General features: G+C 65.8%; 1 protein-coding gene across 1 annotated transcript in view; it reads left to right on the top strand.

Annotated features, from left to right (window-relative positions):
- The first annotated feature begins 663 nt into the window (after positions 1-663).
- PLCH2 (phospholipase C eta 2) overlaps positions 664-27720 on the top strand; it is a 29793-nt gene continuing 2736 nt past the window's right edge. The window contains exons 1-21 of the mRNA XM_058719392.1: positions 664-804; positions 2440-2586; positions 4535-4777; positions 4921-5051; positions 8614-8784; positions 10992-11085; positions 11281-11484; positions 11714-11834; positions 13620-13791; positions 14186-14293; positions 15455-15613; positions 19682-19768; positions 20079-20161; positions 20528-20625; positions 20720-20902; positions 21263-21370; positions 21952-22076; positions 22156-22240; positions 22466-22612; positions 24972-25051; positions 27200-27497. Coding sequence (XP_058575375.1) covers positions 681-804; positions 2440-2586; positions 4535-4777; positions 4921-5051; positions 8614-8784; positions 10992-11085; positions 11281-11484; positions 11714-11834; positions 13620-13791; positions 14186-14293; positions 15455-15613; positions 19682-19768; positions 20079-20161; positions 20528-20625; positions 20720-20902; positions 21263-21370; positions 21952-22076; positions 22156-22240; positions 22466-22612; positions 24972-25051; positions 27200-27497 — 2968 coding nt within the window. The 5' untranslated portion in view covers positions 664-680. The remainder of the gene's footprint in view (positions 805-2439; positions 2587-4534; positions 4778-4920; positions 5052-8613; positions 8785-10991; positions 11086-11280; positions 11485-11713; positions 11835-13619; positions 13792-14185; positions 14294-15454; positions 15614-19681; positions 19769-20078; positions 20162-20527; positions 20626-20719; positions 20903-21262; positions 21371-21951; positions 22077-22155; positions 22241-22465; positions 22613-24971; positions 25052-27199; positions 27498-27720) is intronic.

The raw sequence follows: 27720 nt of genomic DNA, 5'->3' as shown, positions 1-27720 counted from the left end.
TCACCCCTCACCCCCACTCCGGGAATCACAGGAGCCCCTCAGAGCCCCTGGCAAGTACCAGGGACGTGGGCTTGGGAGCTGGGGCTCAGGCTGGGACAGAGAAGGGGCAGCAGGGAGGGCGGTGGGGGGACAGTGGACGGTCCCATGAGGACCGTCACCCCAGGCCTTACAGCGGTGTTCTTTGGGTCCTGGGGTCGCCTCTCTGTCTTGCCTGTTGTCGCTCAGCCGGGACGTGGGGGCTGCCCGCTGCCCTCCTGGTCTCCAGCTGGGAGTTCCCTTGGCCTAAATCCTCTGGCCAGCTGGGCTGGACCCAGGCTTGGATTAGCACAGGGGATTGGGCAGGGGGTGGGCGGGGCTTGCAGAGGCCCTGCAGTTGCCCTGCCCTCAGACTCTGGGACGCTGCTTCTTTGGGGATCCCTTCATGGCCCTGGCGGATGGGCAGGCTGACCTGGGGGCCATCTAGGACGGCAGGTGACGGTTGGGCCAATGCCAGAGGGACCTGGGAGCAGCCCCGCGGGGGCCTCGCAAGGCTCTAAGCAGGAGGAGGAAGAGGAGGAAGAGAGAAGGAGGGCCCGTGGAGCCCCTGTGCCACCCGCCATTGCCTGACCTGCTGCTGAGGCGGGGTGGGGGACGCGGGCGTCCTTTGGCCTCTGTGAGCCACCCCTGGCCATCGTCCTAGCATGTCTGTCCCCTGGCCGTCTACCCCCAGCCGGACCGGGGGAACAGTGGCCTGCCTGGCAGAGGCCCTCCTCTGGGTCGGAGCGAGCGTGGCCGTGTCCCCGCCGTGGCAGCTCGGCCCGCTAGGTAAGGGGGCAGGCCTGGCCCTCCTCGGCGGGAGCCCCGCCTCAGAGCCACAGGGGCCAGGAGGGTGGGGGCTGCTTCTGGGAGTGCAAAAGGCCCCCCTCCTCCAAAGCAAACCTATGACCTCCTGCCCCTCGGGTCTCCCTCTGGGGGTCACGGGGCTCCCGCTGCACCCCCGGCCCACCTGTCTGACCCCAGGGTGCCAGGCAGGCAGCGGGGGAGGGGTGGTGGGGGTTCGGGGATCAGGGGCAGGGCTGTGGTGGGCATGCTGGCTGGGCACTCAGGAGGCTATAAAACTTTTGCTGAGGGGTCCCTGGCACTTTGCAGGGGTGGGGGTGGTACCTTCAGCCGGGATGGGCTGGGGCTAGCGTGCTGGTGAGGGACGAGACCGCGCCTAGAGGGGGGCAGAATGCCCCTCACTGGTGTGAGACAGGGGTGGGGTGGAGGCCTGCCCGGCTGGTGATGAGAAGGTTGTGTCTGTTCTGGCTGGGCCGGCCCACGGAAGGCCCCACGTGGGACTGTGTCCCGCGCCCCCGGGGCCTGGTCTGGGTGCCCCTTCTGGAACCTGTTCTGGCCTCTGCGCCCGCCCCTGTCCCCCTGTCCTGCCTTATCTCTCCCCTCTTGCTACCTGTGCACCAGAAGCCTCACGTGTGTCCTCATCACTCGGTGTCTCTGTGGAGCTCAGCCTCCCTGTGGGACCTCCCACCACCACCCTGGAGTGTGAGGAGTCCCACTGGCTGGTCTCCTCGGGTGGCATTGCCTCCAGGGGGTCCCTTAGTGGGTGGGTCATGTGGGGTTGAATTATCGATGCTGCAGCAGTCCTGGGCTTTCTGTAAGCAGGTGTGAAGGGCCCGGGGGGCTGGGGCTGACCCATCCCCGGCCTGGAGCCCCAGAGCCTGCAGCCTCTCCAGCCCTGGGGGGCTGCTGGCCTGGCTGGGACCCCCTCCCCTCAGGACCTGGGAGACGTGAGAGCTGCAGACAGGAGGCCAAGTGGACAGAAGAGGGGAAGGGAGGGCGGGGAGGGGTGCTGGGAGGAGGGTTTGTGTTCTGGAGCTGAAGCCTGGTGCTGCCTTGACCTCCCAGGGCCCCGCTCTGTGGCCTCTAGGGACAGACCCTCACTCTTCCTGCAGGGAGGAGGAGGAGGCCGGCTTTCCCCAGTGGCACGGGAAGCAGGTGCAGGCTCCCAGGTTAGACCACGGCCTGGCCACCCACAGAGGCCCTGCTGCACGGCAGCTCCTGAGCGTGGCCTCAGCCACCACAGCCCCTCGTGTGTCGTAGGCATTGGGGCAGGTCACGGCAGTCACTGGGGCTGGGATGGACACGGTGGCTGGAGTGAAGCGAAACCAAGCTGCAGAGGAACAGGGTCCTGCCTGGGACCCCGCCTGGCCCGGGGCAGTCGGGGAGGGTGGCCGTGGCCGGGGCTGGGTGGCTCGGTCTGTTTCTGAGCTTGGGCCTGTGGCCCGGGCCAGCGCCTGGGGGTGTGAACCCGCCCCCGCGGAGGGCCGGCGGGCGGGCGGGCGGACGGTCTCTGCACCCCTTGTGCACGGGGTGGTGGGCGGTAGGGCTGGCCCGGCTCTCACGGCACCCCGTCTGTCTTTGTGTCGGTTGTCTTCTGCCCGCCGTGTCCATGACGCCCAGTGGAGAGATGCATGAGCGCCATGCAGGCGGGGACACAGATGGTGAAGCTCCGCGGCAGCTCCAAGGGCCTGGTCCGCTTCTACTTCCTGGACGAGCATCGTTCCTGCATCCGCTGGCGGCCCTCGCGCAAGAACGAGAAGGCCAAGAGTGAGCAGGAGGCCTTGGGGGCGGGGGGAGCTGGGGGCTGCCTTGGGGGAAGCGGGCTGCCCTGGGGGGCGGAGCTGGGAGCTGCCCTGGGGGGGGAGCGGGCGGCCACGAGGCAGCTGGGGAAGTCTCCAGGGGCCTCCGGGCCCGACACAGGCATCTGGTTGGCCTTACAGTTTCGAGGTGATCTCTGGGCGTCAGGCGCAGAGGGATCAGGGCCCCATGCCCTTCAGGACCTGTAGGACTGTGGGGACCGAGAGCCCATCTGGGATGGTCTGAGGAGCAAAAAAAAAGGCCCTTCCTTCAGGGTAGCCGGGTCTAGACCTGCCGTAAACAGAGAGAGAGGCCCTTGCGGGGCACATGGAGGGCAAGGCTTCAGTGCCACATGTTAGCTCAGGCGACCTGGGGCATGAGGACTGGCATGGGGCGTGGGGGCTGCAGGGCCGCCCGGGGCAGGAGGGGGCCTGGGCTGGAGGGTTCTTGCAGGGGTGGAAGGGCGAGGTGGACGTCGGAGCAGGGCCTGTCAGGGACCAGGCTGGAGGCAGGAAGGGACACGTCAGGGTCCTCCCAGGCCCGGAGAGACCCAGCTGCACCAGGGCAGGGCCTCAGCCCTGCAGTTGCCAAGGGCACAGCTGCCACCATGGGGCCTGGGAGCCTTGGCGCGGAGCCCCTGGGAGGCATCCTGGTGGTGGTGGGGGGGTGGTGGTGCGTGGGGCTGCCCTCTGGGCCCATGATGCTCAGATGGGGCCCCTCCTCTGGGCCCGGCACTGCTCCCCGTACTGGGCATCGTGTGGGAGCGGGTGATAAGGCAGGGGTGGGCAGGCCGGGACTGGGGGAGGCCGTGTGCGGTACTCAGACCTGACTCTAGCCTTGGAGGATCCCGAGGAGGGAGGAATGGGGGGCAGCTGTCCCCTGCCAGCACCCCCTAGTCTAGGGTCCGGGACCCCCGCCCTGGCCATGCACACGTACGCATGCAGGGAACTGGAGAAGAGAGGTGGGCAGGCCCCCCGCCCTGTAGGCGGGCTCTGTACTCCCGGGAGCTCAGGGGGTGGGAGCAGAGGACAGGAGGGACACCCCCCCTCACTGCACGGACGAAGTCCCCCCTCCATCACAGCTCTGCCCAGGATAGCTCCCAGAAGGGCATGGAGCCCGCTGGGCAGGGCTGCAGGAGATGGGCGGGTGGTGTTGGGAGGTGGTGAGAGCTGGCAGGAGGGTGCGGTGGTCGGGGCCCAGCCCAGGGGGCCGGGTTCCCAGAGGGGATGCCTGTGCCCTGCACGGCTGGGAGGGGCCCTGCCGCCTGTGCAGGAACAGACCTGAGAACTCGTCTACTCGTGGTAATTCAGCTTTGGAACGGAGGCCCCGTGGAGCCCCGGGTGCTGTGGCCGGTAATGAAATCCTTGGCGGACCCGGAGCTGGTGCCCGCCGGGCAGGACCCCGCCGCACCCCTGGCCCCGCGGCCTGCTGGAGCCAGAGCCTCCTAGGGAGGCGGCGCGGGATCGGGCCAGTCGCCCTGTCAGAGTGGAGACGCGAGCTGGCTGGAGCCTGACGGACAGAATTGGCCTGTCTGGGCTCCCTCTCCCTGCAGCCTCGGCTAGTGCAGAAGTGCTAACCCTAGTTAGCGCCTGGGGTTGCCAACTAGGGGCAGGGGGCTGCCCCCGAGAGCACGAGCCTTTCTCACACCCCGGGGGAGTGGGGAGCAGCCCTCGGGGTCAGAGCAGAGCAGGGAGGGGTGGGCTCCCAGCCTCAGCACATGTGTACTTTTTCTTTTCCCCACCCTGACGGTCCCTTGAAACACCCCTTCCCCGGCTCCCCCAGCCTCAGATGGGAAGGGGACCCACAAGGGGACCGGCCTTGTCTCTCGCGGGCCGAGCGGGGCAAGCTGCTGCGGCGGGCAGGGGCGCCAGCCCCTGGGGACAGGCTGTGACCGGCGGCCGCCCCTGCCTGCCCGCAGTCTCCATCGACTCCATCCAGGAGGTGAGTGAAGGGCGGCAGTCCGAGATCTTCCAGCGCTATCCAGACGGCAGCTTCGACCCCAACTGCTGCTTCAGCATCTATCACGGCGGCCACCGTGAGTCGCTGGACCTGGTCTCGCCCAGCGGGGACGAGGCGCGCACCTGGGTCACGGGCCTGCGCTACCTCATGGCCGGCATCAGCGACGAGGACAGCCTGGCCCGGCGCCAGCGCACTAGGGACCAATATCCTTGGTCTCGGGGGGCGGGTCCCTGGGTGGGGCTGTCCCGCCCCTGGCCGGGTCACATGTTTGGGGGAGGGGAGGGGAGGGGAGGGGAGGGCGCGCTGGGCCTGCTGGACCCGAGTTGGTCCCTGACTCGGCCCTGAAGTGGCTGAAGCAGACATTCGACGAGGCGGACAAGAACGGGGACGGCAGCCTGAGCATCGGCGAGCTTCTGCAGCTGTTGCACAAGCTGAACGTGAACTTGCCCCGGCAGAGGGTGAAGCAGATGTTCCAGGTGGGGTCCCCTGCCTCGGGCACCCCGGGCACAGGCTCTGTGGGGCTGAGGCTGCGTCCGGAGAGGAGGGGCCCTGCCCGAGCGGCGGGAAGTCCTGGGCGGGGCCTCTGGGCCCACAGTCAGTGGGAGGCGAGGAAGCGGCTTGCCCCTCGCCCGCCCTGCGCCCTGCGGCTGCTGAGATGCCCCAAGTGGCCGCCTCTCTCTCTGCAGCTGTGCGGGGCCCTCCCTGGCAGCCTAGGTATTTGGGGCAGGTGTGGGTCCCTGAGGGAAACCACCCAAAGGAGGCTGCACCCCCTTTCCTGCACTCCCCCCACCGACTCCCCAGCCTTGATGAGGCACACCGGCCTGGCGGGGTCCAGGGTGCACACCGGCCCGTGTTGCAGCCTCAGCTCTGGCTCCCCGCCCCCTGCAGCCTCCCGGTTGCAACCACCCCGGTGTTAGAAGTTATGAAAATGCATCCGTCAGCTGGGAGGCGGCCTTTATTGTCTGTAATTAGTTTCTCTCTTTCCGGAACTCCTGCTGGAGCAGCGGGGAGGAAAGGTGGCATCATTGGGTCCCGGTTTGTGGAGTTGATGGGCAAGCAGACCCAGGAGGAGGGCGCTCTCTCTCTCTCTCTGTCTCTCTCTGTCTCTCTCACACGGGCACACACACACACACACACACACACACACACACACAGAGCCAGCTGCTCCACCAGGCACGGCCCCCGGTGGCTTCACTTGTGCTCTCACCATAGACAGCTGGTGGTTCTTGGCCAGAGCGGGGGTGGGGACCCCGCAGCTCAGAGCACAAGGGTCTGTGCATGAATGAAGGGGCGAGTGGGATGCTCTCGGGCTGCTGGTCAGGGACTAGGGGGGCTCACAGGGCCCCTGCCCGGGCAGTGAGGAGCTGTCAGATGGCTCAGGCCTGAAGATCAGCCCCCTACCTGTACCCTGCCTACCCTACCTCCAGGGACAGCTCTGGGCTGAGAGGCCCTTCCAGAATGGAGAGGCTGTCAGGGGCCAGGCAATAGGCTGGCTTAGAACTTGGGGTCCAGCTTGGCCGGTGAGGTGGGAGGAGAGGAGTGTACCCTTACAGAATGGGGTGAGCGTGCACAGAAAGGTCCAGTGCAAAGTCCCGGCTTGAAGATGCACCACGCTGGGAGCTCTGGGGAGCCCATGCCCACCTGCCCCTCTTCTAGGGACACTGGGCCTCTCACGTGCTCTCTGGGCACAGGGGCTCCCCACAGAGCCCTCTGACCAGCCCTCGGCCTGGCTGTGTCTGGGCTCCAACCAGATCCCCTTGAGGAATCCCAGAGCAGTGGGGACAGACCCTGCGGCCTATCTGTGGGCCTGCAGGTGGGGCGGACTCCGGGCTGGCCCTGGAGGGGGAGGGAGCAACAGGGGTGGGAGGCTGATGTTGGCCTAGAGCTGGGGACCCCAAGCCCTGGGTAGCTCAGACCCCAGCAGCCTTGTCCACGGTAGTCCCTGAGCGCCTGGGCCTCCCTGGCCATCTTTGCGGCCGACCTTGCGGGGCTCTGGACCCCAGAGAAGGAGGGCTGGCCTCCAGCCAGGCAGAGCAGCTCTGATAATTAGCATCAGTCCGGTGGTCGAGGAGGCTCTGTATTGTTTCCACCGCCTGGAAGTGCCTAATCAAAGGAAAGATCTGTGTGGTGGGTAAAGAGCGCCTTGAACATAGTTTCAAGTCTGAGATAACAGTGGAGTGCAGGCCCAGCGTGGGCCTCGGGCCGCAGAGCAGCCCCAGCCGAGCGTGCCTTCACCTGCTGTAGTCACGGTCTGTGGAAAGAGGGGCCGAGGAATTACATTGGGAGGCAATTCTGGGGCTCAGGGGCCGGGTCCGTCCTTAAGGGTTTCCCGAGGGCTTCATCCTCATAAAATATTCTCATTCACCCCGCGGGCTGGCAGCTGGACAGAGAGCAGGCAGCCACCCTGCCCTGGGCTCCTGGCCGGACCGCCCAGCACAGAACTTGGGGATGGGGGGAGGCCAAACCACCCTGCGGGCCGGACACTCGACACACTGGGAATCTCTGCCTGGCTCCAGCCACACCCTGGGGAGGGCTGCTGGCCTGGCTCTGTCCCAGGGGGGTCCTTTGGTCTGCAGCGTGAGCCAGAGCCTGCAGCCAGAGCCTGGCTGAGCCTGCCGGCTCTCAGACCCAGGGCTGTCCTCAAACCGAGCTCCGGGCACAATGAGGTCTTTGTCTGGTGTCTTCTGGGCCCCTGCGCATGTGGCTCTGGGCTCTGGTCCTGTCCCAGCCTTGGCACAGACGTTGGGGTCCTGGGGTGGGATGCTGGGACCTTGCTGGGTGTCCACTTCAGTGCCGAGCCAGGACCGGCCTTCCCAAGAGCAGTACTCTGCCTGGGGACAGGGACATGGGGGTGGCTGTGGCCACTTGATTCTCTGGTGATGCTTCTGGTTCAGAGAGGGCCTCAGGGACGTGGCACCCACCCCCCAGCCACCCCAGATTGTGTCACCACATAAGGAAAGACTCCAGATGGCGCTCAGAGCCGGAAGCGCTGCTGTCCATGGTGCTGACCCAATGTCAATGCCTGCTGTGCAGCCAACCTCCAGACAGGTCCTTCTCACACCCCACCCCCACCCCACCAGCCCTAAGAACTGGGGCTCTGGATCAGCACCTTCTATGGGACCTTTCTTGTCCATTCCCAGGGATCACCGTAGCCCCAGGGCACCTCAGGCTCCTCTGGGCAGCCTGGCCTCCAGTCGCTGGGTGCCCTTGTCCTCTGTGTCTGTCCCTGGCCTTGGCGTTTGGTGTTCCCAGGGTCTGACACTTCAGTAGCTGCCCCCTGAGTAAGTGGGTTTATGAAGAAGTTCATGGTCTCACTGGGGTCTCGGTGGGTTTGCCCCCGGCGGTTCCTCCAGGAGTCGTGTGAGCTGCCCTGTCCGCAAGAGAAAGACAGTGGCCAGGTCCTCTCATCTCTGCTGTGGAGACTGAAGCCTGGACGCTCCTGTGCACCTTGGGGCCTTGTGCTTTTCTAATCAATGGGCAGCAATTGTAATTACAGGCTCACAGCCCAGGGTGGGCGTTAACTCCAGGGTGGGGTGTTAGCTCCCAGAGTGCCGTATTGATTCCAAAGTGAGGTGTTGACCCCCAGGATGGGATGTTGGCTTCCTGAATAGGGTATTGGATCTCAGGGTAGAGTGTTGACTCCCAGGTGAGATGTTGGCTCCAGGGTGGGGTGTTGACTCTAGGGTAAGGTGTTAGCTCCAATGTAGGGTGTAGGCTCCCAGAGTGGGGTGTTGGCTCCAATGTGGGGTGTTGACTCCCACTTTAGAGTGTTGGTTCCCAGGAGGGGCATTAACTCCCATAGTGGGGTTTTGACTTCAATGTTGGATGTTGGCTCTCAATGTGGGGCGACTGTGCCAGGTGTAGGTGCAAGTTGACCATGAAAGGCTGGGACTGGGAGGGCAGGGTCAGATCTGTGTGAAAGGATCACTCAGTGGCTTCTTGGTGGGAGAGTTGGAGCGAGATCCCATTCACTGCTGCAAGGATCCCAGGGAGCTATCGGGGTGGGACATTGGGGGACCCAGAGGCTTTGGCTTGCAGGAGGCAGACACAGATGACCACCAGGGTACGCTGAGCTTTGAGGAGTTCTGTGCCTTCTACAAGATGATGTCCACCCGCCGGGACCTCTATCTGCTCATGCTGACCTACAGTGACCACAAGGACTACCTGGACGCCGCTGACCTCCAGCGCTTCCTGGAGGTGGAGCAAAAGGTGAGGGCACGACAGCAGGAGCAGGGTCCTGGCGTATATGGCCTCACCTTTGGCTCCCAGGACACTTGAACCAGTTCACTGTGACTGAGAGTCCTTCAGTCTGGAAGGATGGGCCACAGCCTGACACTCAGGGTCCTCAAACCTGCCTCCACTTAGTGAACCTGCTTTGATTCCCATCATGGGCCATCCCAGCATATTTCAGGGTGTGTCCCATGGCGGCCCTGAGTGGGTGGCTCCTCGGTGGGCCTCTGAGTGGCTCAGCCATGACCACAGATACCCTGATCCCCCTCAAGGGACCCTGCACTTGACCACAGCACCTTCAGCATGGAGCACCTCATAGAACTGGGGTTCCATGACCCAAACTTCCCACCTGTTCCAGCCACGGGTCTGACTAGCTTGTACCCCCTGAGCCCCAGGCCCATTACCGCCACCTTTGACCCATTTGTCCAGCAGATGCCCAGATGCCTCCAAGTGCCAGGGGGGCTACCCACCCATTTCTCTTGACTCTAGGCCTTCTTGTCTATACCAAGAGGCCTACTGCTTCCTGGGCACTGCCCTGCTGACTGGGGGCCCAGTGTCCGGAGGCTCAGGGATGTGGGCCCCTCAACCTTGGCCCAGGCAGGGGCTGGGTGTCACCTGCTGTGGCGGGCAGGAGGCTGGAAATCCATAGTGGGAGAGGGGAAGGCCAGTGTCCCCTGAGGAAAGAGTGTCCCCGTGGTGGGGCCCAGGCAGTGTATATCTCCCACCCTAAGGGCTGGTGGGAGGTGGCCGTGAGGACCAGCGTCCACACTTATAACTTCCTGGGATCGTCAGGGACCCAGTTTGGGGCAGAGAGTGGGAGGGGCAGTCAGCCTTAGGTTAGAGGCCACGGGCAGAGGCTGCTGGGCAGGGCCGGGGGCTGGGTGGCTGGAGCAGCTGTGGCACCCAGGCTGGGTCTACACGTATCTACCCAGGATCTCCACCCCACCCCCCCGCGGCTGTCCTGGGTTGGTGTCTTCCCCACCTTACCCCACGCGGCCGTCCTCGGGGCTGTGCTCCCAGGACCCCTCCCCGCTACTCACACAGTTTGCTGGGGTTCCATCCTTGTGGAAGTGTGCCTGCCTCCTCTCCTGTCCTCCTAGGGGAAGCCCTGGGGTCTGACCCAAGCAGGAGAGGCTGGCACCAGCCTGGCTGGATGCTGACGCCCCAGGCAACTCACTCCCAGCCCAGCCACTGTGGGCAGCATTGGGATGAGGCTGTGGGTTCTCTGTCCCTGTTGCCGGTGTACGTGGGGGTGGAGGGTGGGAAAGTGGCCCTGTCTAGGAAGGGCAGTACTGACTCATTATTCCCTACCCTTTGCCCTAAGCTTTCCAGAAGCTTTTCCCTATATCTGGGGCCAAAGCTGTCCACCAGGTGGGTGGTTTGAGCCCGGACACAGCCCCCAGACTCTGGGCCTCCCAAGGTCCACAACTACTCTGGGCTCTGACCCTATTTGCCCCACTTCCCCGCTATCATCTGATATCCCTCCCCCACCCCTGCCTACACGGGACTTCCTAGAAGCCCTGCTGGTGAACTTGCTTCCGGGAACTGAGGGCTCCCGGCCTGGGCTGCATGGCAGGGCCCTGGGAGACCACTCAGCCTCCGACCAGGGCAGGGTGGCGGGGGTGGGGGGTGGCATCGATCCCAGGGCCGCTTGGGCTCGGCTTCCGTGTGCAGCTTTCCCGAGATGGATGTGGGTTAGGCAGCAGGGGGAGTCAGGTAGGGGAGGCTCCCTGTGCCCCTGGGGCTCCTCCAAGGTGGGACCGGTTCTCCTGCACCTTCTCACACATAGGGCTCCCTGCCAGGCCTGCCCTGGTCTGCAGCTCTTGAGACCCCGACACGGTGGGAATGAGGGGTGGGCCAGCTGATGGGACCAAAGACCCCTCCCCTGCATCAAGGATCCTGTCCGACACAGCTCTTCCAAAGCCATGTGACCCACCAGTAGTCCTCCGGCCACTGAGTCCCAAGTCTCACGACACTGAGTGTAGCCGGTGTGCCTCCCAGTCAGGGAAGCACCCTGCAGGCGCCCGAGCCTCCCCCTGACGCCCACCGTGGGCAGTCTTGATGCGACAATCAGAGGCAGCCTGGGAGGCGGCGGTGATGCAGGAGGAAGAGCGGGGGGAGCTGCCTGAGGCTAGCCCGGGGCCAATGACGGGCTAGCCTGGGCTGAAGCCCCTACTCTGGCCTAGATGACGGGGGTGACCCTTGAGAGCTGCCGGGACATCATCGAGCAGTTTGAGCCCTGCCCAGAAAACAAGAGCAAGGCAGTGCTGGGCATTGACGGTGAGCGGGGCATCACTGCGGTCCGGCTGTCCCGGCGGGCTGATGGGCAACCTGGGGGCCTGGACAAGTGGCCTGGGCAGAGAGTTTACCGTTCCACGTGGCGGGGGTGGGGGGCGGTCCTGAGATGAGCCCCGTGGCGGGGGGGGGGGGGGCTGGCACGCAAGCGCTAAGCACCCTCCCACGCTCCCCACGCAGGCTTCACCAACTACACTCGGAGCCCCGCCGGTGACATCTTCAACCCAGAGCACCACGGTGTGCACCAGGACATGACGCGGCCACTGAGCCACTATTTCATCACCTCGTCCCACAACACCTACCTCGTGGGTGACCAGCTCATGTCCCAGTCCCGGGTGGACATGTACGCCTGGGTCCTGCAGGCCGGCTGCCGTTGTGTGGAGGGTGAGCGGCGGGGGCCGTGGGGGTCCGAGCCCCCCTCGGCCCGGGGGCCTTGGGCTCCGGGGGTCTCTGAGCAGGGTGTCTGCCCTCCTTCCCGGGCAGGGGCTGTGATAGGCCTCTCCTGGTGTTAGTTGCTGAGCAAGAGGACTGACCCCAGTCAGTCCGCGAGCCGCGGGTCTCTGGGCATCGGCGGCCAAGCTCCTGGAGCTGACTGACGTCTGCCTTCCCGCAGTGGACTGCTGGGACGGGCCCGACGGGGAGCCCATTGTGCACCATGGCTACACTCTGACCTCCAAGATTCTCTTCAAAGATGTCATCGAGACCATCAACAAATATGCTTTCGTCAAGAATGAGTGAGTGGCTGGGACAGGGGCGGGGGTGGGGGAGGGGCTCGTGCGGCCCTTCCTGCTACTCCCCCACATGCTTTCTTGGGGGCAGTGTTTGCAGAGGCCAAGGGGCTGATCTGGGGGTCCCTCGTTGAGGCTGAGGGTCAGGGAAGGGAGTGGAGCTGCAGCTCCGGGGAGAGGGAGGGCAGCGGGCGCAGGAACGGACAGCGGATTGGCTGAGCAGGGTGCGTGTGCGAGCAGCCCCCCGTCCACACACACTTGGCGACCCCTGCTGTCAGCCGCCCTCAGCCGTGGTGGCTCTGGCACTAATTACCCCCGAGAAGCTACTCTGTGTCCAAACTCAATTTGCTGTCACTCAGCTGTAGCTACAGACACCGTTGAACAGAATCCTATTTAGTTTCTGGAAATAGAAGATCGCTCCCCTGCCCCCCCCCCCCACCCCAGTCACCTTCAAGTCCTGGTTAAACAAGGCTCAGAGGTAAGAAAAGAGCTAATTTAATGAGGGAGGGGAAGAGAAGCCAGATTGATTGAGGACATAGAAATAGAGGGGCCCCTCCTGAAAGAGCTTGCCCGAGCTCTGTCGGGCAAGGAGGGACAGAAGGGAGTGGGAGGAAGGAGGGAGTGGGAGTGAAGAGTGGTGGCCTGGTGCCTAGACTTGCAGGTGAGAGAGGCATCTCAGGGTAGAGGGGCTGAGGCAGACAGATGTCCTGTAGCTGCCGAGGACCCAGGGACGTGCTAGGGTCTCAGGACGGGGCTTGCCTCTCATGTGCCAGCATAATCTTTGCAGACATAGGGTTCTTCCCTAGGCCCTTGTGCCACAGGCTTCAGTCCCTTGCCTGAGAAGTAGGGAGAATACCTTCCCGTCAAGTCCTGTTTGTCCTCTCTGCACCACGGGACTCGCCCATGTCTTGCTCTGATTCATGCCATCTAGGTCTGGGTCACCTACATTTTCTAAAAGGATCATGTTGCCTTTCGACAAAAATCCAAGTAAAATGTGCACACGGTTAAAAAAATAAATCAAACAGGGGCACCTGGGTGGCCAGTCGGTTAAGTCCAACTTTGGCTCGGGTCGTGATCTCACGGTTCGTGGGTTCAAGCCCCATGTCGGGCTTTCTGCGCACAGAGCCCACTTTGGATCCTCTGTCTCCCTCTCTCTCTGCCCCTCCTCTACTCACGTTCTCTCTCCTCTCTCAAAGATAAATAAACGTTAAAAAAATTAATAAATAAATCAAACAACTGAGGAATGTGTAATGAAAATGCCCATGCTATACTCCCTATTCTGCACTATGAAGGTGATAACAATGTTCTACCAGATGGAATGTGCCAGGCTTATGTCTACTTTTCTTATGGGGCCGATGTTGGGACCCCAGAGCCATTCACAGGACAGTGTCTCCAGTATCTAGGTCAACGAGATTATTTTTCTCAGTCTAGTCATTGTTCCATATTGCACCTGTTTACTTCACATTATTTTTAAACCATGACTGGCTGACTTGCTTGCATGTTTCCTTTTGTTTTCCTGGAGTTTCTAATTGCCTTTGTTTTTTCTTATTGGGCTATGAATTGCATGCCTTTTTAACCTGTCCCTAACATCTCCCAGATCCTTTCCCACCCACGCAGTTGCTTTTCAAAGCCATCGATGGGCCCCTTCTCAGAGTGGCTGTCAGTTCCATCTATCTTGGCTGCTGGTGAAGATCTCTTTTCATTCACTGGTGCAGGTGACTTGAGGTCTTACACATTTGGGGGCCTAGCCCTCCCCTGGCTTACTCCGCTCCTTCCACCTTGGGGCCACAGGTACCCAGTGATCCTGTCCATTGAGAACCACTGCAGTGTTATCCAACAAAAGAAGATGGCTCAGTATCTGACGGATATTCTTGGGGATAAGCTGGACTTGTCATCAGTGAGCGGTGAGGATGCCACCATGCTTCCTTCTCCGCAGATGCTCAAGGGCAAGATCCTGGTGAAGGTAAGCCCCTCCCTGCCCCTTCTAGGGCCAGCATCCTGCTGGGCCTCTGGCCTCTGATCTGTGGCCAGGTGAGGGGCAGTTGCCCTGCTCTGGACAGTACAGGGCTCCACACCATCTGTGGCAGATTTGAGGAGTCAGGGTAGGCCCTGTGCCCAACCTGGCCTCAGTCTCCCTCCATGGTGGCCATTCAATCTAGGGACCTCTGTGTGCACACCCAGGCGTTTCCCTCCCACACTGCTGCTGCAAGGAAGTGCCAGACTGGCTTCTGCCCTGTGGCCTGAGGTCCACAAGCAAGCTTGAGAAAGGCTCCTTCCCTTTGCTGCTGCTCCTGTGGCTACTGGCCTCCCAGTACTTCCTGCAGAACCCCTCCCATGGCCCGCCACCTCCCCCCCAGGGCAAGAAGCTCCCTGCCAACATCAGTGAGGATGCTGAGGAGGGCGAGGTGTCTGATGAAGACAGTGCAGACGAGATCGATGAGGATTGCAAACTCCTCAATGGGGATGTGAGTAGGGGCTGGGAGGCCCTTCCCTTCTCGGGGGGCGGGGGAGCCGCAGTCCTGAAGAGCGGGCTCACGACCTTGCTGTGAGAAGGCAGTGGCTGAGAGAGGGACATCGGGCAGATGTGAGGGTGCTTTGCACGGCAGTTAGACAACTGGGCACACCCTCAGCCGGGGTGGGGGGCCTTCCCTGCCTGCCCCTTCACCCAAGACGTGGCCCTGCACTCCCAGCTGGCAGAGGTGCCGGGGCTGGGGGCTGGCTGCACGGGAAGGGAGGAGTGAAAAAGGGCTTGCCAGAGGGGGGCTGGGGGGACTCTGTAATTAGCATCTTTTCTCCTCTGGGCACTGTTCTAAGCCACTGCTCCGAGGCGGGAAGGCATTATTTCTCCCTGAGGGGCCATCGGATGGGAAAATAATTGTGCAGGAGCATTCCCAGCCATGCTGGCTAATTGTTTGAGAAAGCCCTGAGGCAGCGGAATTCTCCGCTTGGATGTGCCCACATATTTCTCCGGCTCCCGGTGACAGGACACCCGTGTTCCCTGACACCTAGGGTGCACCCCTCCAGCCTGGGCTCTGGGGCACCCAGATGCCCACGGCCCAGGCGCTTGCCCTGGAGGGGCCCGAGTTTGTTAGGGCTATGATGGGGGCTGCTTCGGACAGAGAGGGCACCTAGAGGCTATGCCCCGGGTGCTGGCGGCCGGGCCGTCCATCCCTGCCCCCTGCCCATCTCCTGAGGTACATCGTAGCCACTGGTGGGATCCCAGATCCCGAGCTGCTTCGGGCTCTTGGAGCCCAGCGTGGCCACCGGGCACACCGACTGCCTCCCCCACTGGCCAGACACCGGAATCCCTGGGGGCGGCGTTGTGCAGCTAAAGGGATGCACACGTGTTAAAATCTGAGAGGCCTGGTTCAGAGCCTGGAGGTCACTGGCTGTGGCCCTGGGGCAGATCGTAGGCCTGAGGTGCGCCCCAGGAGCTGGGAGGTGTGGGGGCAGGCAACGCAATGCGGGGGTGAGTGTGCGGCCAGGGGTGCGAGAAGCCAAGACGGGGTTCGGGCTCCCCGGCTCCAGCAGGCCCCCACGGCCCTGCCCGAGACCCTGGGGGCCGTCACCGCTGCTGCCGTGGGGCTGGGGACTGATGGCAAGGGGCGACCGTGTGGCTCTGGCAGGCCACCACCAACCGGAAGCGTGTGGAAAACATCGCCAAGAGGAAACTGGATTCCCTCATGAAGGAGTCGAAGATTCGGGACTGTGAGGACACAAACGACTTCACCGTGTCCACGCTGCCCCCGTCCGGGAAGCTTGGGCACAAGGCAGAGGGCAAAAAGGTGAGAGCCCGACGGCCGGTGACGTCAGCCTGCAGCCGGGTCAAGGGCCTGGAGCACGAGGTCTGTGCACACCGGTGCACGTGTGTGTGTGCATACACACACGCCCCCGAACCCGGGCACACACCCGCACACACCTATGCGTGCACACACGCACCTCTGCGCACACACCTGCACACACCTACTTGTGCACACGCACACCCGTGCACACACCTGCACACACCTACTCATGCACACACGCACCTCTGTGCACACATCTGCACAGACCTACTTGTGTGTGCACACACCTACATACCTAGTTGTGCACACACGCACGCCCGTGCACACACCTACACACCTAGTTATGCACACCTGTGCACACACCTGCACACACAAGCCTGCGTGTGCACTCATACCACTGCCCGCTGGCCCTGCTGCCTGCCGGCCTGCCTCTCGACCCCGGCTTCTCTAGGAGCTCACCTCAAGCTGTTTTGATTCTGATCATAAGGGACTTGCAGCCTTCCCTGTGTCACAAGGCGGCTGGCCAGGGTGAAGGGGTGGCCCCATTTGCGTGGTTGCTCTGGTGTGGTTGACGGCTGTTTCCTTGAGGTCCCCAGGGGAGCTGCCCCCCATCCCATACCCTCCACCCAGGCTGTGAGCGGGAGAGGGTGGGCACCCCCCACCCCCCACCCCGGGGATTTGCAGCTCTTTGTGGAAGGGGACTTGAGCATTGCCTGGGGACTGGAGGCCAGGCACCTCCTGCTGAAGGGTCTTGTGAGTGACAGAGAGGGGCACACAGCGTCTCAGAGCCCAGACAGTCTTGGGGAGCTATCTAGCTGGTCCAGGCCTGGAGTCCCCGACAGCCTCACGGGGAAGCAGGGCTGGGCTCTTGGAGGTATCTCATGGGGAGAATGGCGGGCGTGAAGCATGTGTTGGGGGGCGCTAGGCCGGGTCGGCGAGGCTGAACAGTCTGGGGCCCGGCTGCAGAGGGGCCGCGAACCTCGAAGGTCAGGTGCATCAGCTGAGAGGCTCAAGTGCAGCTGATCCCCCAAGGGCTGTGGTGGGCGGCGTGGCTGGTCTGGGGCCAGGTGGGGTGTGGGTCAGCCCTACAGACCCTGTTTCACGGTGAGCAGGGCTGCAGGGCAGGCGGTGGAGGTGGTGTCTACCCGTTTGGAGAGAGCCCTGCCCTGCCCCCTGCCCCCTGCCCCCTGCCCCCTGCCCCCTGCAGAGCTCACCACTGTCTGGGCCCCGGGGAAGGTGGGAAGGCAGGTGGGGGGCTGGGCTTCCCGGGCAGTGTGTTTAGATACAAGTGTCTATCGCACCCACAGGGCACGTGGTACAGCCGGTGCCCCCGGACGCTGGTGGGTCCCTCTCTTGTGCAGGTGGCCCCCACAGGTCCCATGCGGACAGGGCATTGCTTATCTCCAGTGCCCAGATTTCTAGGTGGGGGTTTGGGGACGTGCAGGATGGCAGCTTGGACCTGGGGAACTAATGTCCATGTGACTTTTTGCATGAGGGGGAGCAGGTACTCAGGGAAGGCTTCCTGGAGGAGGAGAAGTTGTGGCAGCTTAGGCTGAGCTGCCAGGCGTGGAGCTTGGAGGGGGCATCAGGGAGGACCCCCCGCCCCCAGCCGCATTAGGCCCTCCCCGGCTGGGGCGCGCGCAGGGGAGCAGTGGGGATGCAGGACACAGAACTCTGTGTGTGTGTGTGTGGGGGGGCTGGGCGGTGTGGTCATGCACCTGCTCCCACATGCCTCTCTGTCCCCTTTGCCGAGTGGCCAGAGGCTGTGGCCCCCGCTCCCTGGGAGGCAGTAGGCAGACGTAGGAGGGGCAGGCTGGTGGGGAAGAAGCAGAGGGGCAAGGAGGGGACCCCCGTCTTCAGTGCCGGGTGCAAGTCTAATGGGCACGGGTGCTGGCCGAGGGCAGGCCTGATCTTCTGTGAGGGAGCCAGTCCCCCCGACATCCCGAGTGGCCAGGACTGGAGGTTCCTGCTCGGAAGGGCCCTGCAGCCCGCACTCCTCCACCTGCCTTCCCAGTGGCCCCGCCCACCAGGCCGAGCTCTCGTGTCAGGCCGTGTCGAGGGGCAGGAGCGGCCCCACTGCGGGCCCTCCGCTTCCCACGGCCTCCCTGAGGGTGGTGCTCAGGCCGGTGCTGTAACCTCTGCCAAGATTGGGGGTGCGGGGGCGCGGGCGTGCAGTGTTGCGGGTGTTAGAGTGTGCAGGGGTGCGGGGTGTGTGTGCAGAGGGTGTGGGTGTGCAGGTGTGTGGGGGTACAGGGGTGCTGGGTGTACGGGGGTTGTAGGTGCGTGGGTGTGCAAGGTGTGGGAGGGTGCGGTGTGTGGGGGTGTGTGGTCATGTAGGTGTGTGGGAGCTGAGGGGGTGCGGGTGTGGGGGTGTGCAGGTGTGTAAACGTGCAGGGTCCAGGGATGTGGGGGTGTGAGCATGTGGGCGTGCGGGGGTGAGGGGGTGAGTGTGGGTGTTCGGGGAGTGTGGGGGTGTGAGTGTGCAGGGTGTGGGGGGTGTGGATGTGTGGGTATGCAGGGGTGTGGGTGTTCAGGTGTGCAGGGTGTGGGGGAGCGCAGGGTGCTGGTGTTTGGGTGTGCAGTATGTATAGGTATGCAGGGGTGTGGGGTGCAAGTGTGTAGGGTATGTGGGGTGCGGGCATGCTGGGGTGCAGGGCGTGCAGGCATGCGGGACTGCAGGGTGTGTGGGTGTGCAGGGGTGCGGTGCGCAGAGGTACAGGGTGTGCGGGTGCAGGGGTGCCGTGCGCAGAGGTACAGGGGCGCGGGTGCGGGGGTGCCGCGTATGGGGGTGGGGTGGCGACGGCAGGTTCTGGCCGAGGCAGCGGCCGCTTCTCCGGATGCTGGGCCAGCAGGCGCCCCTCCCTGGTTGTGCCCCGATTCAGAGGCGCGTGTGCAGGAGTTTCAGGCCGTGTTTACAGAGCCGTGAAGCGCGTCGGCCTCAAGCGGCTGCAAATGCCCGGCGCCCGGCTGCCGGCGCCTCTGCCCGCGGGCCGCGGAGCCATCAACAAGTCAGGAGGGAGATGGGCTGGTGTTGCCAGGCCAGGGGAGGGAGAGACACTTGTCGGCGCAGTCTGGGGCGGGGCTGACGCCCAGCGCCTCTGCTGCGGCGGGTCTGTGCCCCCGGGGTCGGCACGAGCGCCTCCCGTGCCGCCCCCTGCCGGGGGGGGGGGGGACGGGGGTGGGGGCGAGGAGGGCAGACGCGGGTGGGAGCCGGGAGCCGGCGAGGCGCCTGTCCTGACTCCCCACGGGCCCGGGCTTCTCCGCAGAGCAGGAGTGGGCAGGGGCAGGGCGGGGGCTGGAGCTCGGGGGCGGCTGCGGGCAGCGTCTCGGGCCGCACGCTCCTTTCCCGACGTGTGAGCCACGGTGCACGGCGTTCAGGTGGGGGGCCGAGGGCGCGGGCGCCACAGTGGGTAGAGGGTGCGGGCGCCACAGCCTGGGGTAGAGCTGACCCTCGTGTCCTCCCCCTTCGGGCACAGTGGGGCCCAGCTTGAGCCCCTGACCAGGAGCCTTGCTCACCTCTTGGCCGAGAGGCCGGCGGCCCAGGCCGGGGCACGGTTGGCGGGGAGTTGCGTGTGTGCAGACGCACGTACGGGACCGGGTCTCGGGGGGGGCTGGGGGGGGGCGGGGAGCAGGGAAGGTGCTCCATAGACAACGGTGCGGAAGCTCCCAGAAGCTCCCAGAAGCCCCGAGGGTGATGTGAAACGGCCGCTTCGGGGGCACAGACCGCATCTGTCTAATTAGGTAATACTCTGGTCTCTGCAAGAAGCAGGACAGGACGTCAGAGCTGCAGGGGTCTTCATAAAAGCCTTACATAAGCATGCTCGGCCGAGGAACGTTCCAGACACACAAACAGCACTTATCGTACACTCGCCCTCCATGGGAAAAGCATTCAGAACTGGGGCCTTAATGAGTTCAAAACAGCACTTCTGGAGGAGCCCGTGGGGCCTCCACACTCCCTCTCAGACCCCTGCCTCTGAGCCCCCGGGGCGGGCTGGGGAAGGGTGCCCGGAGCCTCGGAGCCTGGGGCCCTGAGCCCGGCGCCCCCTTCACCGCCGTCTCTCCGTCCCCTAGGCTGAGGACAGCGTGGGGTCCGGGGAGGACACCGGTGGCAGCAGACGGAACAACCGGACCCTCATGAGCAGCTTCTCCAAGCGCAAGGTCTGGCGGGGCTCCCGGGCAGGCGCGGCCGCTCCCCGTCCCTGTGCCCCCCGGGGGTCCCTGGGCCGGCCCGCCGGGGAGCCCCCTTCAGCTCCCGGGACCCCTGACCTGTCTTCCAGAATCCCCGCCTAGCTACATCGTCCCACGGGGGCTGGGGTTCAGAGCCGGCCTCGGCACCTGGCTGGGGCTGGACGCAGCAGGCGCCTCGATGGCCACCCCCCCCCCCCACCCCCCAACCAGGCACACCGGCCGACGCCCCCGGGTCACTGGGGGGCCCCGCGGGGCCTCACTCCGCTGTCCTTCCACACAGAAAAAGAGCAGCAAACTAAAGAAAGCGGCCAGCATGGAGGAGGGGGGCGAGGACCTGGAGTCCCAAGGCAGCCAGGGCCGAGGGTCAGTGGCCCGCCCGAACGGAACGTGGCAGCGGGAGGCGCCCAGGCCCCTGTCTGCGAGGCAGCGGGAGTTGGATGCGCAGGCCCTGGGTGGCGGGGGGACCGCGCGGTGGGCTGGGGGAGTGGGGGCCCCTGGGCGCGGACCTCGAGGGGGCCGGACCGGCCAGCGTCGCCCCCTGCGCTCGCTTCCAGCGCCCGGTGCGGCTGGGGAGGCATCCTTCGGTGGGGTCCGCGCCGGCCCCCGCCCCTCCCCCACGTCGCTCCTGGGTGGAGCCGGCTGAGGCCTGGAGCCCGCCTCCCAAACTGGGGTGCGCCGGCTGGCCTGAGTCGGGAGGCCCTGACCCCCTGTCCCTCACCCTGTCCGCAGGGCGAGCCGGCAGAAGAAGACCGTGAAGCTGTCTCGCGCCCTCTCGGACCTGGTCAAGTACACGAAGTCTGTGGGCATCCACGACGTGGAGGCGGAAGGTGAGGGGGCCGGGGCCCCCCGGGGGGGGGCCGGGGAGGGGGAGGCGGGGCGCTGGCCTGCCTGCGCCCCTGACGCCGCCCCCCTGCACCGCAGTGGCGTCCAGCTGGCAGGTGTCGTCCTTCAGCGAGACCAGGGCCCAGCAGATCCTGCAGCAGAAGCCAGCCCAGTACCTGCGCTTTAACCAGCACCAGCTGTCCCGCATCTACCCCTCCTCGTACCGCGTGGACTCCAGCAACTACAACCCTCAGCCCTTCTGGAACGCCGGCTGCCAGATGGGTGCGCGTCATGGGGCGGCCGGCCTTGCTCCCTGGCCGCTGGCTTTGGGGAGCCCCTATCACCCCCTGCCGGTGTCGCCTGGCCGACCCTGCGGAGGCGGGGGCGGCCCCGGGACCCCAGGACGAGGAGGGAGAGACGGAGGCACGTCCGCCCGCGTCCCCGGGGGTGGACGGGGGCTGGCGGGGCAGGGCCCCGGGGACGTTCTGCCGGGACGCGCGCACACGCCCCGCTCACGCACGGGGCTATGAGCCCAGGGTCCCTGCTCACATAGGTGAGGCCTGGACTCGGGCAGCCGTGGGGGGGAGGCGGGGCGGCGGGCGGCCAGGCGCTGACCCGGCCACGTCGCCTCCCTGCCCGCAGTCGCCCTGAACTACCAGTCGGAGGGCCGGATGCTGCAGCTGAACCGGGCCAAGTTCAGCCTCAATGGCAACTGTGGCTACGTGCTCAAGCCCCAGTGCATGTGCCAAGGTGAGGCCCCGGGGGCCCAGGGACGCGGAGCTTCAGCAGGGCCACCTGGTGGGTCAGCCAGGGACACGGCCCCCAGGATGCCAGGAGGGGGTGTGCGGGGGAGGACCCCCACCCTGCCAGGAATCCGCGAGGGGTGCGCTAGGGAGCCCCTCCCCACGCTTGGCCCCCCATGAGGTTCCCCGGCGTGACGAGCCAGAGGGGACTCCCCAAGGACTCAGGCCGAGACACCCCCAACCACGTGTGGCTTTCTCCCCATTTTAAAGTCCTCCTGCTCCCCAGCTTACAATTGCCACCTCCTCGGGTGATGTGCCCGCAGAGTCCCACCCAGGGAACCCCGCACCCGGCCCCGCACCCGGAGGCCGTGTGCCGAGAGGGGAGACGAGCCGTGCCCGGTCACAGGGTGGTCACGGGGGCGGCCGGTACGCGGACGCCTGGGACCCCCGTGCCGGAACGCCGCCTCCCGCCCGCCGGGCCTGGCGCTCCCATCCAGCAGGAGGGTGCGGTAGGGTGCCCAGCCCGCCTGGCGAGAGGGTGGAGGCCGGCCCCGCTCCCCCTCAGCCTGGCACCCCCGCACCCCCCAGGCGTCTTCAACCCCAACTCCGAGGACCCTCTGCCCGGGCAGCTCAAGAAGCAGCTGGTGCTTCGCATCATCAGCGGGCAGCAGCTCCCCAAGCCGAGGGACTCGATGCTGGGGGACCGGGGCGAGGTAGGAGGGGCCCGGGCCTGGGTGGGCGGGGCTGGGGCGCCACGCCAGGCCAGGTGCCAGCCCTGCCCTCCGCGCCCAGATCATCGACCCCTTCGTGGAGGTGGAGGTCATCGGGCTCCCCGTGGACTGCAACAAGGAGCAGACGCGTGTGGTGGACGACAACGGTGAGGCCCCGGGGGCCACAGGGGAGGGCCGGGCGGGGCGCCCCTGTGACCCGGGCAGCCCCCCGGCTGCCCCCTCGCTGGAGCCTGCGTCAGAGCCCAGTCCTCAGGTTCTCCCGGGCCGGGCCGCCAGCCCCCGAAGGAGGCACCGGAAGAGGGCAAGGGCCCAGGTGGCCTCCGGGCTGGACCTGGGGTGGGAGGTGACACCTCCTCCCGGTTGGCCTCTAGGATTCAACCCCATGTGGGAGGAGACCCTGGTGTTCACGGTGCACATGCCTGAGATCGCGCTGGTGCGCTTCCTCGTCTGGGACCATGACCCCATCGGGCGTGACTTCATTGGCCAGAGGACACTGGCCTTCAGCAGCATGATGCCAGGTGCACGGGGGGCCGGCAGGGCAGGGAGGGCAAAGCCCGGGCCAGGACCCCCCGGTATAGAGACCAGCATCTCCTGCAGAGCCCAGTGTCCCCCATAAAGACAAGCATCCCCTCAGGCCAGTGTCCCCCCACAGTCCAGCATCCCCCATAGAGACCGGTCCCGCCCACAGGCCAGTGTCCCCCCCACAGTCCAGCATCCTCCCTATAGACCGGTCCCGCCCACAGGCCAGTGTCCCCCCACAGTCCAGCGTCCCCCATAGAGACCGGTCCCCCAATAGGCCAGCGTCCCCCATAGAGACTGGTCCCCCCACAGGCCAGCGTCCCCCATAGAGGCCAGTCCCACCCACAGGCCAGTGTCCCCCATGGAGATCGATCCTCCCCAGAGGCCAGCATCCCCCATAGAGACCGGTCCTGCCCACAGGCCAGTGTCCCCCCCACAGTCCAGCATCCTCCCTATAGACCGGTCCCGCCCACAGGCCAGTGTCCCCCCACAGTCCAGCGTCCCCCATAGAGACCGGTCCCCCAATAGGCCAGCGTCCCCCATAGAGACTGGTCCCCCCACAGGCCAGCGTCCCCCATAGAGGCCAGTCCCACCCACAGGCCAGTGTCCCCCATGGAGATCGATCCTCCCCAGAGGCCAGCATCCCCCATAGAGACCGGTCCTGCCCACAGGCCAGTGTCCCCCCCACAGTCCAGCATCCCCCATAGGGACTGGTCCCCTCCATAGGCCAGTGTCCCCATAGAGACCGGTCCCCCCACAGGCCAGCGTCCCCCATAGAGACCGGTTCCCCCCACAGTCCAGCGTTCCCCATAGAGACCAGTCCCCCCATAGGCCAGCATCCCCCATACAGACCGGTCCCCCCACAGTCCAGCGTCCCTCATAGAGACCGGTCCCACCCACAGGCCAGTGTCCCCCCGCAGTCCGGCATCCCCCATAGAGACCGGTCCCCCCGACAGACCAGCATCCCACATAGAGACCGGTCCCCCCCACAGGCCAGCGTCCCCCATAGAGACTGGTCCCCCTGACAGGCCAGCGTCCCCCATAGAGACCGGTCCTGCCCACAGGCCAGTGTCCCTCCACAGTCCAGCGTCCCCCATAGAGACCAGTCCCGCCCATAGGCCAGCATCCCCCATAGAGACCGGTCCCCCCCACAGGCTGGTATCCCCCATAGAGACCAGTCCCCCCACAGTCCAGCATCCTCCATAGAGACCGGTTCCCCCCATAGTCCAGCGTCCCTCATAGAGACCGGTCCCACCCACAGGCCAGCGTCCCCCATAGAGACCGGTCCCGCTCACAGGCCAGCATCCCCCCACAGTCCAGTGTCCCCCATAGAGACTAGTCCCTCCCATAGGCCAGTGTCCCCCATAGAGACCGGTCCCCCCACAGGCCACCATCCCCCATAGAGACCGGTCCCCCCCCCACAGGCCAGCATCCCCCATAGAGACCAGTCCCCCCACAGGCCAGCATCCCCCAGAGAGAGCGGTCGTGCCCATAGTCCAGTGTCCCCCCACAGTCCAGCGTCCCCCATAGAGACTGGTCCCGCCCACGGGCCAGTGTCCCCCCACAGGCCAGCGTTCCCCATAGAGACCAGTCCCCCCACAGTCCAGCATCCCCCATAGAGACTGGTCCCCCCACAATCCAGCGTCCCCCATAGAGAGCGGTCATGCCCATAGTCCAGTGTCCCCCCACAGTCCAGTGTCCCCCATAGAGACTGGTCCCGCCCACGGGCCAGTGTCCCCCCACAGGCCAGCGTTCCCCATAGAGACCAGTCCCCCCACAGTCCAGCATCCCCCATAGAGACTGGTCCCCCCACAATCCAGCGTCCCCCATAGAGAGTGGTCGTGCCCATAGTCCAGTGTCCCCCCACAGTCCAGCGTCCCCCATAGAGACTGGTCCCACCCACGGGCCAGTGTCCCCCCACAGTCCAGCGTCCCCCATAGAGACTGGTCCCGCCCACGGGCCAGTGTCCCCCCGCAGTCCAGCATCCCCCATAGAGACCGGTCCCCCCCCCACAGGCCAGTGTCCCGCACAGGCCAGAGTCCCCTGTAGGTCAGCTGAAGCCAGGACTGAGCTTCTTTCTGTGAGTCGGTCCCTGCCATGGGTGGGGCTGGAGACACAACAGGGAGCTGAGGAGGAAGGTATAAGGCCAGGGGCACTTTGTGGGCGGGATGGGGGAGGGGAGCCCAGTCTGTGGGGTCCCCCAGGCCCCAGGAAGAGGAAGAGGTTGTTGCAGGACTGAGTGATACCGGAGGGCTTCCTGGAGAAGGAGCCCCCAGAACCGGGCTCAGGGGTTGTACTCGGGGCCCGGGACCTTTGGGTAGAGCATGGGGCGGGGTGACCGTGGCCTGGCTGTTTCAGGTTACCGGCACGTGCACCTGGAGGGGATGGAAGAGGCCTCTATCTTTGTCCATGTGGCCATCAGTGACGTCAGCGGTAAGGTGAGTGCCACCCGCAGGGCCATCTGCCCGGCCCACCCCTGCTCCCACCCTGGCCCCGTTGCCAGGCTGTTGGGCCTGGTGCTTACTCTTCTGGGTCTGTTTCTCCGCCTGCAAAATGGGCGGTAGGGACACCCGACCCCTGTGTCCCGGGGCCGCTGCAGGCACCAGGAACCGGACACCCTGGCCCTTCCTGGGCACCCCTGCCCCCCACCCCCCGTCTCTCCTAAACCTCCTCACTCCTACGTCTCAGGGTCCCCGATTCTCCGTCCCTCTCTGGAGGGTGTCTGCCTGGCCCTGCCCCCCACCCCGCATCCCCGGACGGGGCTCTCACTCCATCGCCCCAGGTCGCAGAACCCAGGGCGGCCCGTTCTGTGCTCCGGGCCCAGGCAGGGCGTGTGTGTGGCGGTCCGTCCGGTGTGCGTGGGGGGCCTGCGTGGTCCCGGTGCTGTCTCTCTCCTGCCACCTGCGCGGCCCCGCGGCACCACGGGCCGCCTGGCTCTCGCCCGTCGTCACCCCGTCCGTCCGTGGTGTGTCTGCCTGTCTCCGCGGGCCCCGCGCCCGGCTGTCGGTGTCTCACAGCCTTCACTCTGTCTCTTTGGTCTTGCAGTGAGCTTGCCTATGTCTAAAGTCTACTTTTAGAAGGACAGTCCCGTTAGGAGCTCGAAGGTACCCCAGCGCCGGGGCGGCGGAGTCCGCCCGCCCCCCCACTGCATGCTCAGGCCGCCCCCGTTAGCATCCGTGATTCCCGATAGCATTTTGGAGCCTGTCAGCTCATGCGACATGGATCGTGCCGCGGCTCTGGGGTCCCTTGGGCCATGTTCAGCCACAGAGCAGCATTTACGAGGCAGGTCCAGGACTTCAGCGAGGCCTCCTGTGCGTGGACCCCTCCCGGCCTTCTGTTCCCTCCTCCGTCCTCCGTCCGCCGCCCCGTGTCCCCCGCCTACCTCTGTGTCTGGTCCTCTGGCTTTGAGCGCCCTGCCCCCCTGCCCCCGTCACCCTTCCTGCCCTCGCCTTTCCTCTCCACCCGCACCCCCCACGTGCTCCCTGACTCTGTGCGCCCATCACGTCTGGGGTGGGGTGGGGTGGGGAGGCCCCAGGGACCAGGAGCTCGGAGCTTGAATCCTGGACCTCCTTCTAAATGGCTTTGCGGGCAACTTCGACCAAATCGCACTGGATTTGGGATCTTGAATCAGGAAGCTGATTCGAGTGCTGGCCACTTTAACACCTCCGCCCAGACGTGCCCCTGTGTCACTGGGGAGTGGTGGCTGTCGTCGGGGCCTCTGCATGCGAGGACCCTTCTGGCCTCTGCGCTCTCGACACGCAGCCGCCGGCCTCTCTGGCGTTGACCCGGGTACTTGCCAGCTGGTCCTGGGGGCCCCCAGCTGCCCTCCTCAGGCGGGGAGGCTGTCGGGAGAGGCCTCGCAGGGACTCCCCGGGCCTGGCTGTCCGGGAAGGTCTGAAGCCGGAGCAGTTCAGGGAACGCCGAGCCGGCACGGGGCCTGCCCTTAGGGCTGTGCGAACGGAGAGCAGGGGGGTGAGGCTGGCAGCGGGGCAGGAAGGCTTCCCGGAGGAGGCAGCATGTCCGAGGAGTGGGCTGGGCAGGGCCCTGGGAGAGCAGACCGCCGGCCCACAGCCGGCTTTGTTTGCTTCCTCAGCCTGTGGCGCCCGAAGGCGGGGGTGGACGTGGGCCTGGCGGTGTCTGCTCCCGTGGGCTTTTCTCCCCGTGTCAGGCCCGCCCCGCGGGCCCTGGGCCGGCCTGCTCCGCCACAGCCGGGGGCTCTGTGAGGGGCACACGGTGTGGGCGCGGGATCCGGGGTCCGGGGAGAACCCTGGGGGGGGCCTCTCCGTCCGGCCGTCGCCGGGCCCACCTGTCCTGGGACCCGTCCCCCCTCCGGCGGCGCCTCCTGGTCTGCGCCAAGGCCGCAGCGGCTGCTGTCCCCGGAAGGGGTGCCCCGGACACCCTCTCCCGCACCCACAGCCCTGAGCGGCACGAGCCCGACGCGCTCACCGGTGCCCTCGTCGGGCCGGCTCTCGGGCTGCGGCAGGCTCGGGCCCGTCACCGCCTGCCGGAGCGTGCCCGGGGGCCGGGCCGGCGGTCCCCGGTCCCCGGTGCCCGGCCGCTGGCTACGTGGGCTCCTTCTCTTGCAGGTCAAGCAGGCTCTGGGCCTAAAAGGCCTGTTCCTCAGAGGCCCAAAGCCCGGCTCCCTGGACAGCCATGCTGCTGGTCGGCCCCCGCCTCGGCCTTCCGTTAGCCAGCGGCTCCTGCGGCGCACGGCCAGCGCCCCGACCAAGAGCCAGAAGCCGAGTCGCGAGGCCTTCCCGGAGCTGGTCCTGGGCACGCAGGACCCCGGCTCCGAGGGGGAGGCCCGTGACGTGGCGGCCCCCGGCCCCGGCCCCGCTCTGGAGGCCTCGGCCCCGGAGGAGCAGGGCGACCGCAGCCCCCGAGGTAAGGCGCCGGTGGGGAGGAGCCCGGCGCGGGGGAGTCTGGCGCAGGGGCGGCCCCCTTGTGCGCCCGAGGGCCCCGGGCCCGCCGGGATGGCCGCCGCCTGCATGAAGTGTGTGGTCGGCTCCTGCGCCGGTGGGGACGCCGAGGGCCCGCGGCCGGGACGGCTGCCCGGCCCGGGGCCCGGGGCCGGGAGCGAGCCCGTCAGCCAGCAGCCCCAGGCCCG

The sequence above is a fragment of the Neofelis nebulosa genome, chromosome 2 (genome assembly GCF_028018385.1).
Source record: "Neofelis nebulosa isolate mNeoNeb1 chromosome 2, mNeoNeb1.pri, whole genome shotgun sequence".
Classification (NCBI taxonomy): domain Eukaryota; kingdom Metazoa; phylum Chordata; class Mammalia; order Carnivora; family Felidae; genus Neofelis; species Neofelis nebulosa.
This window is presented reverse-complemented; position numbering and strand designations above follow the sequence as displayed.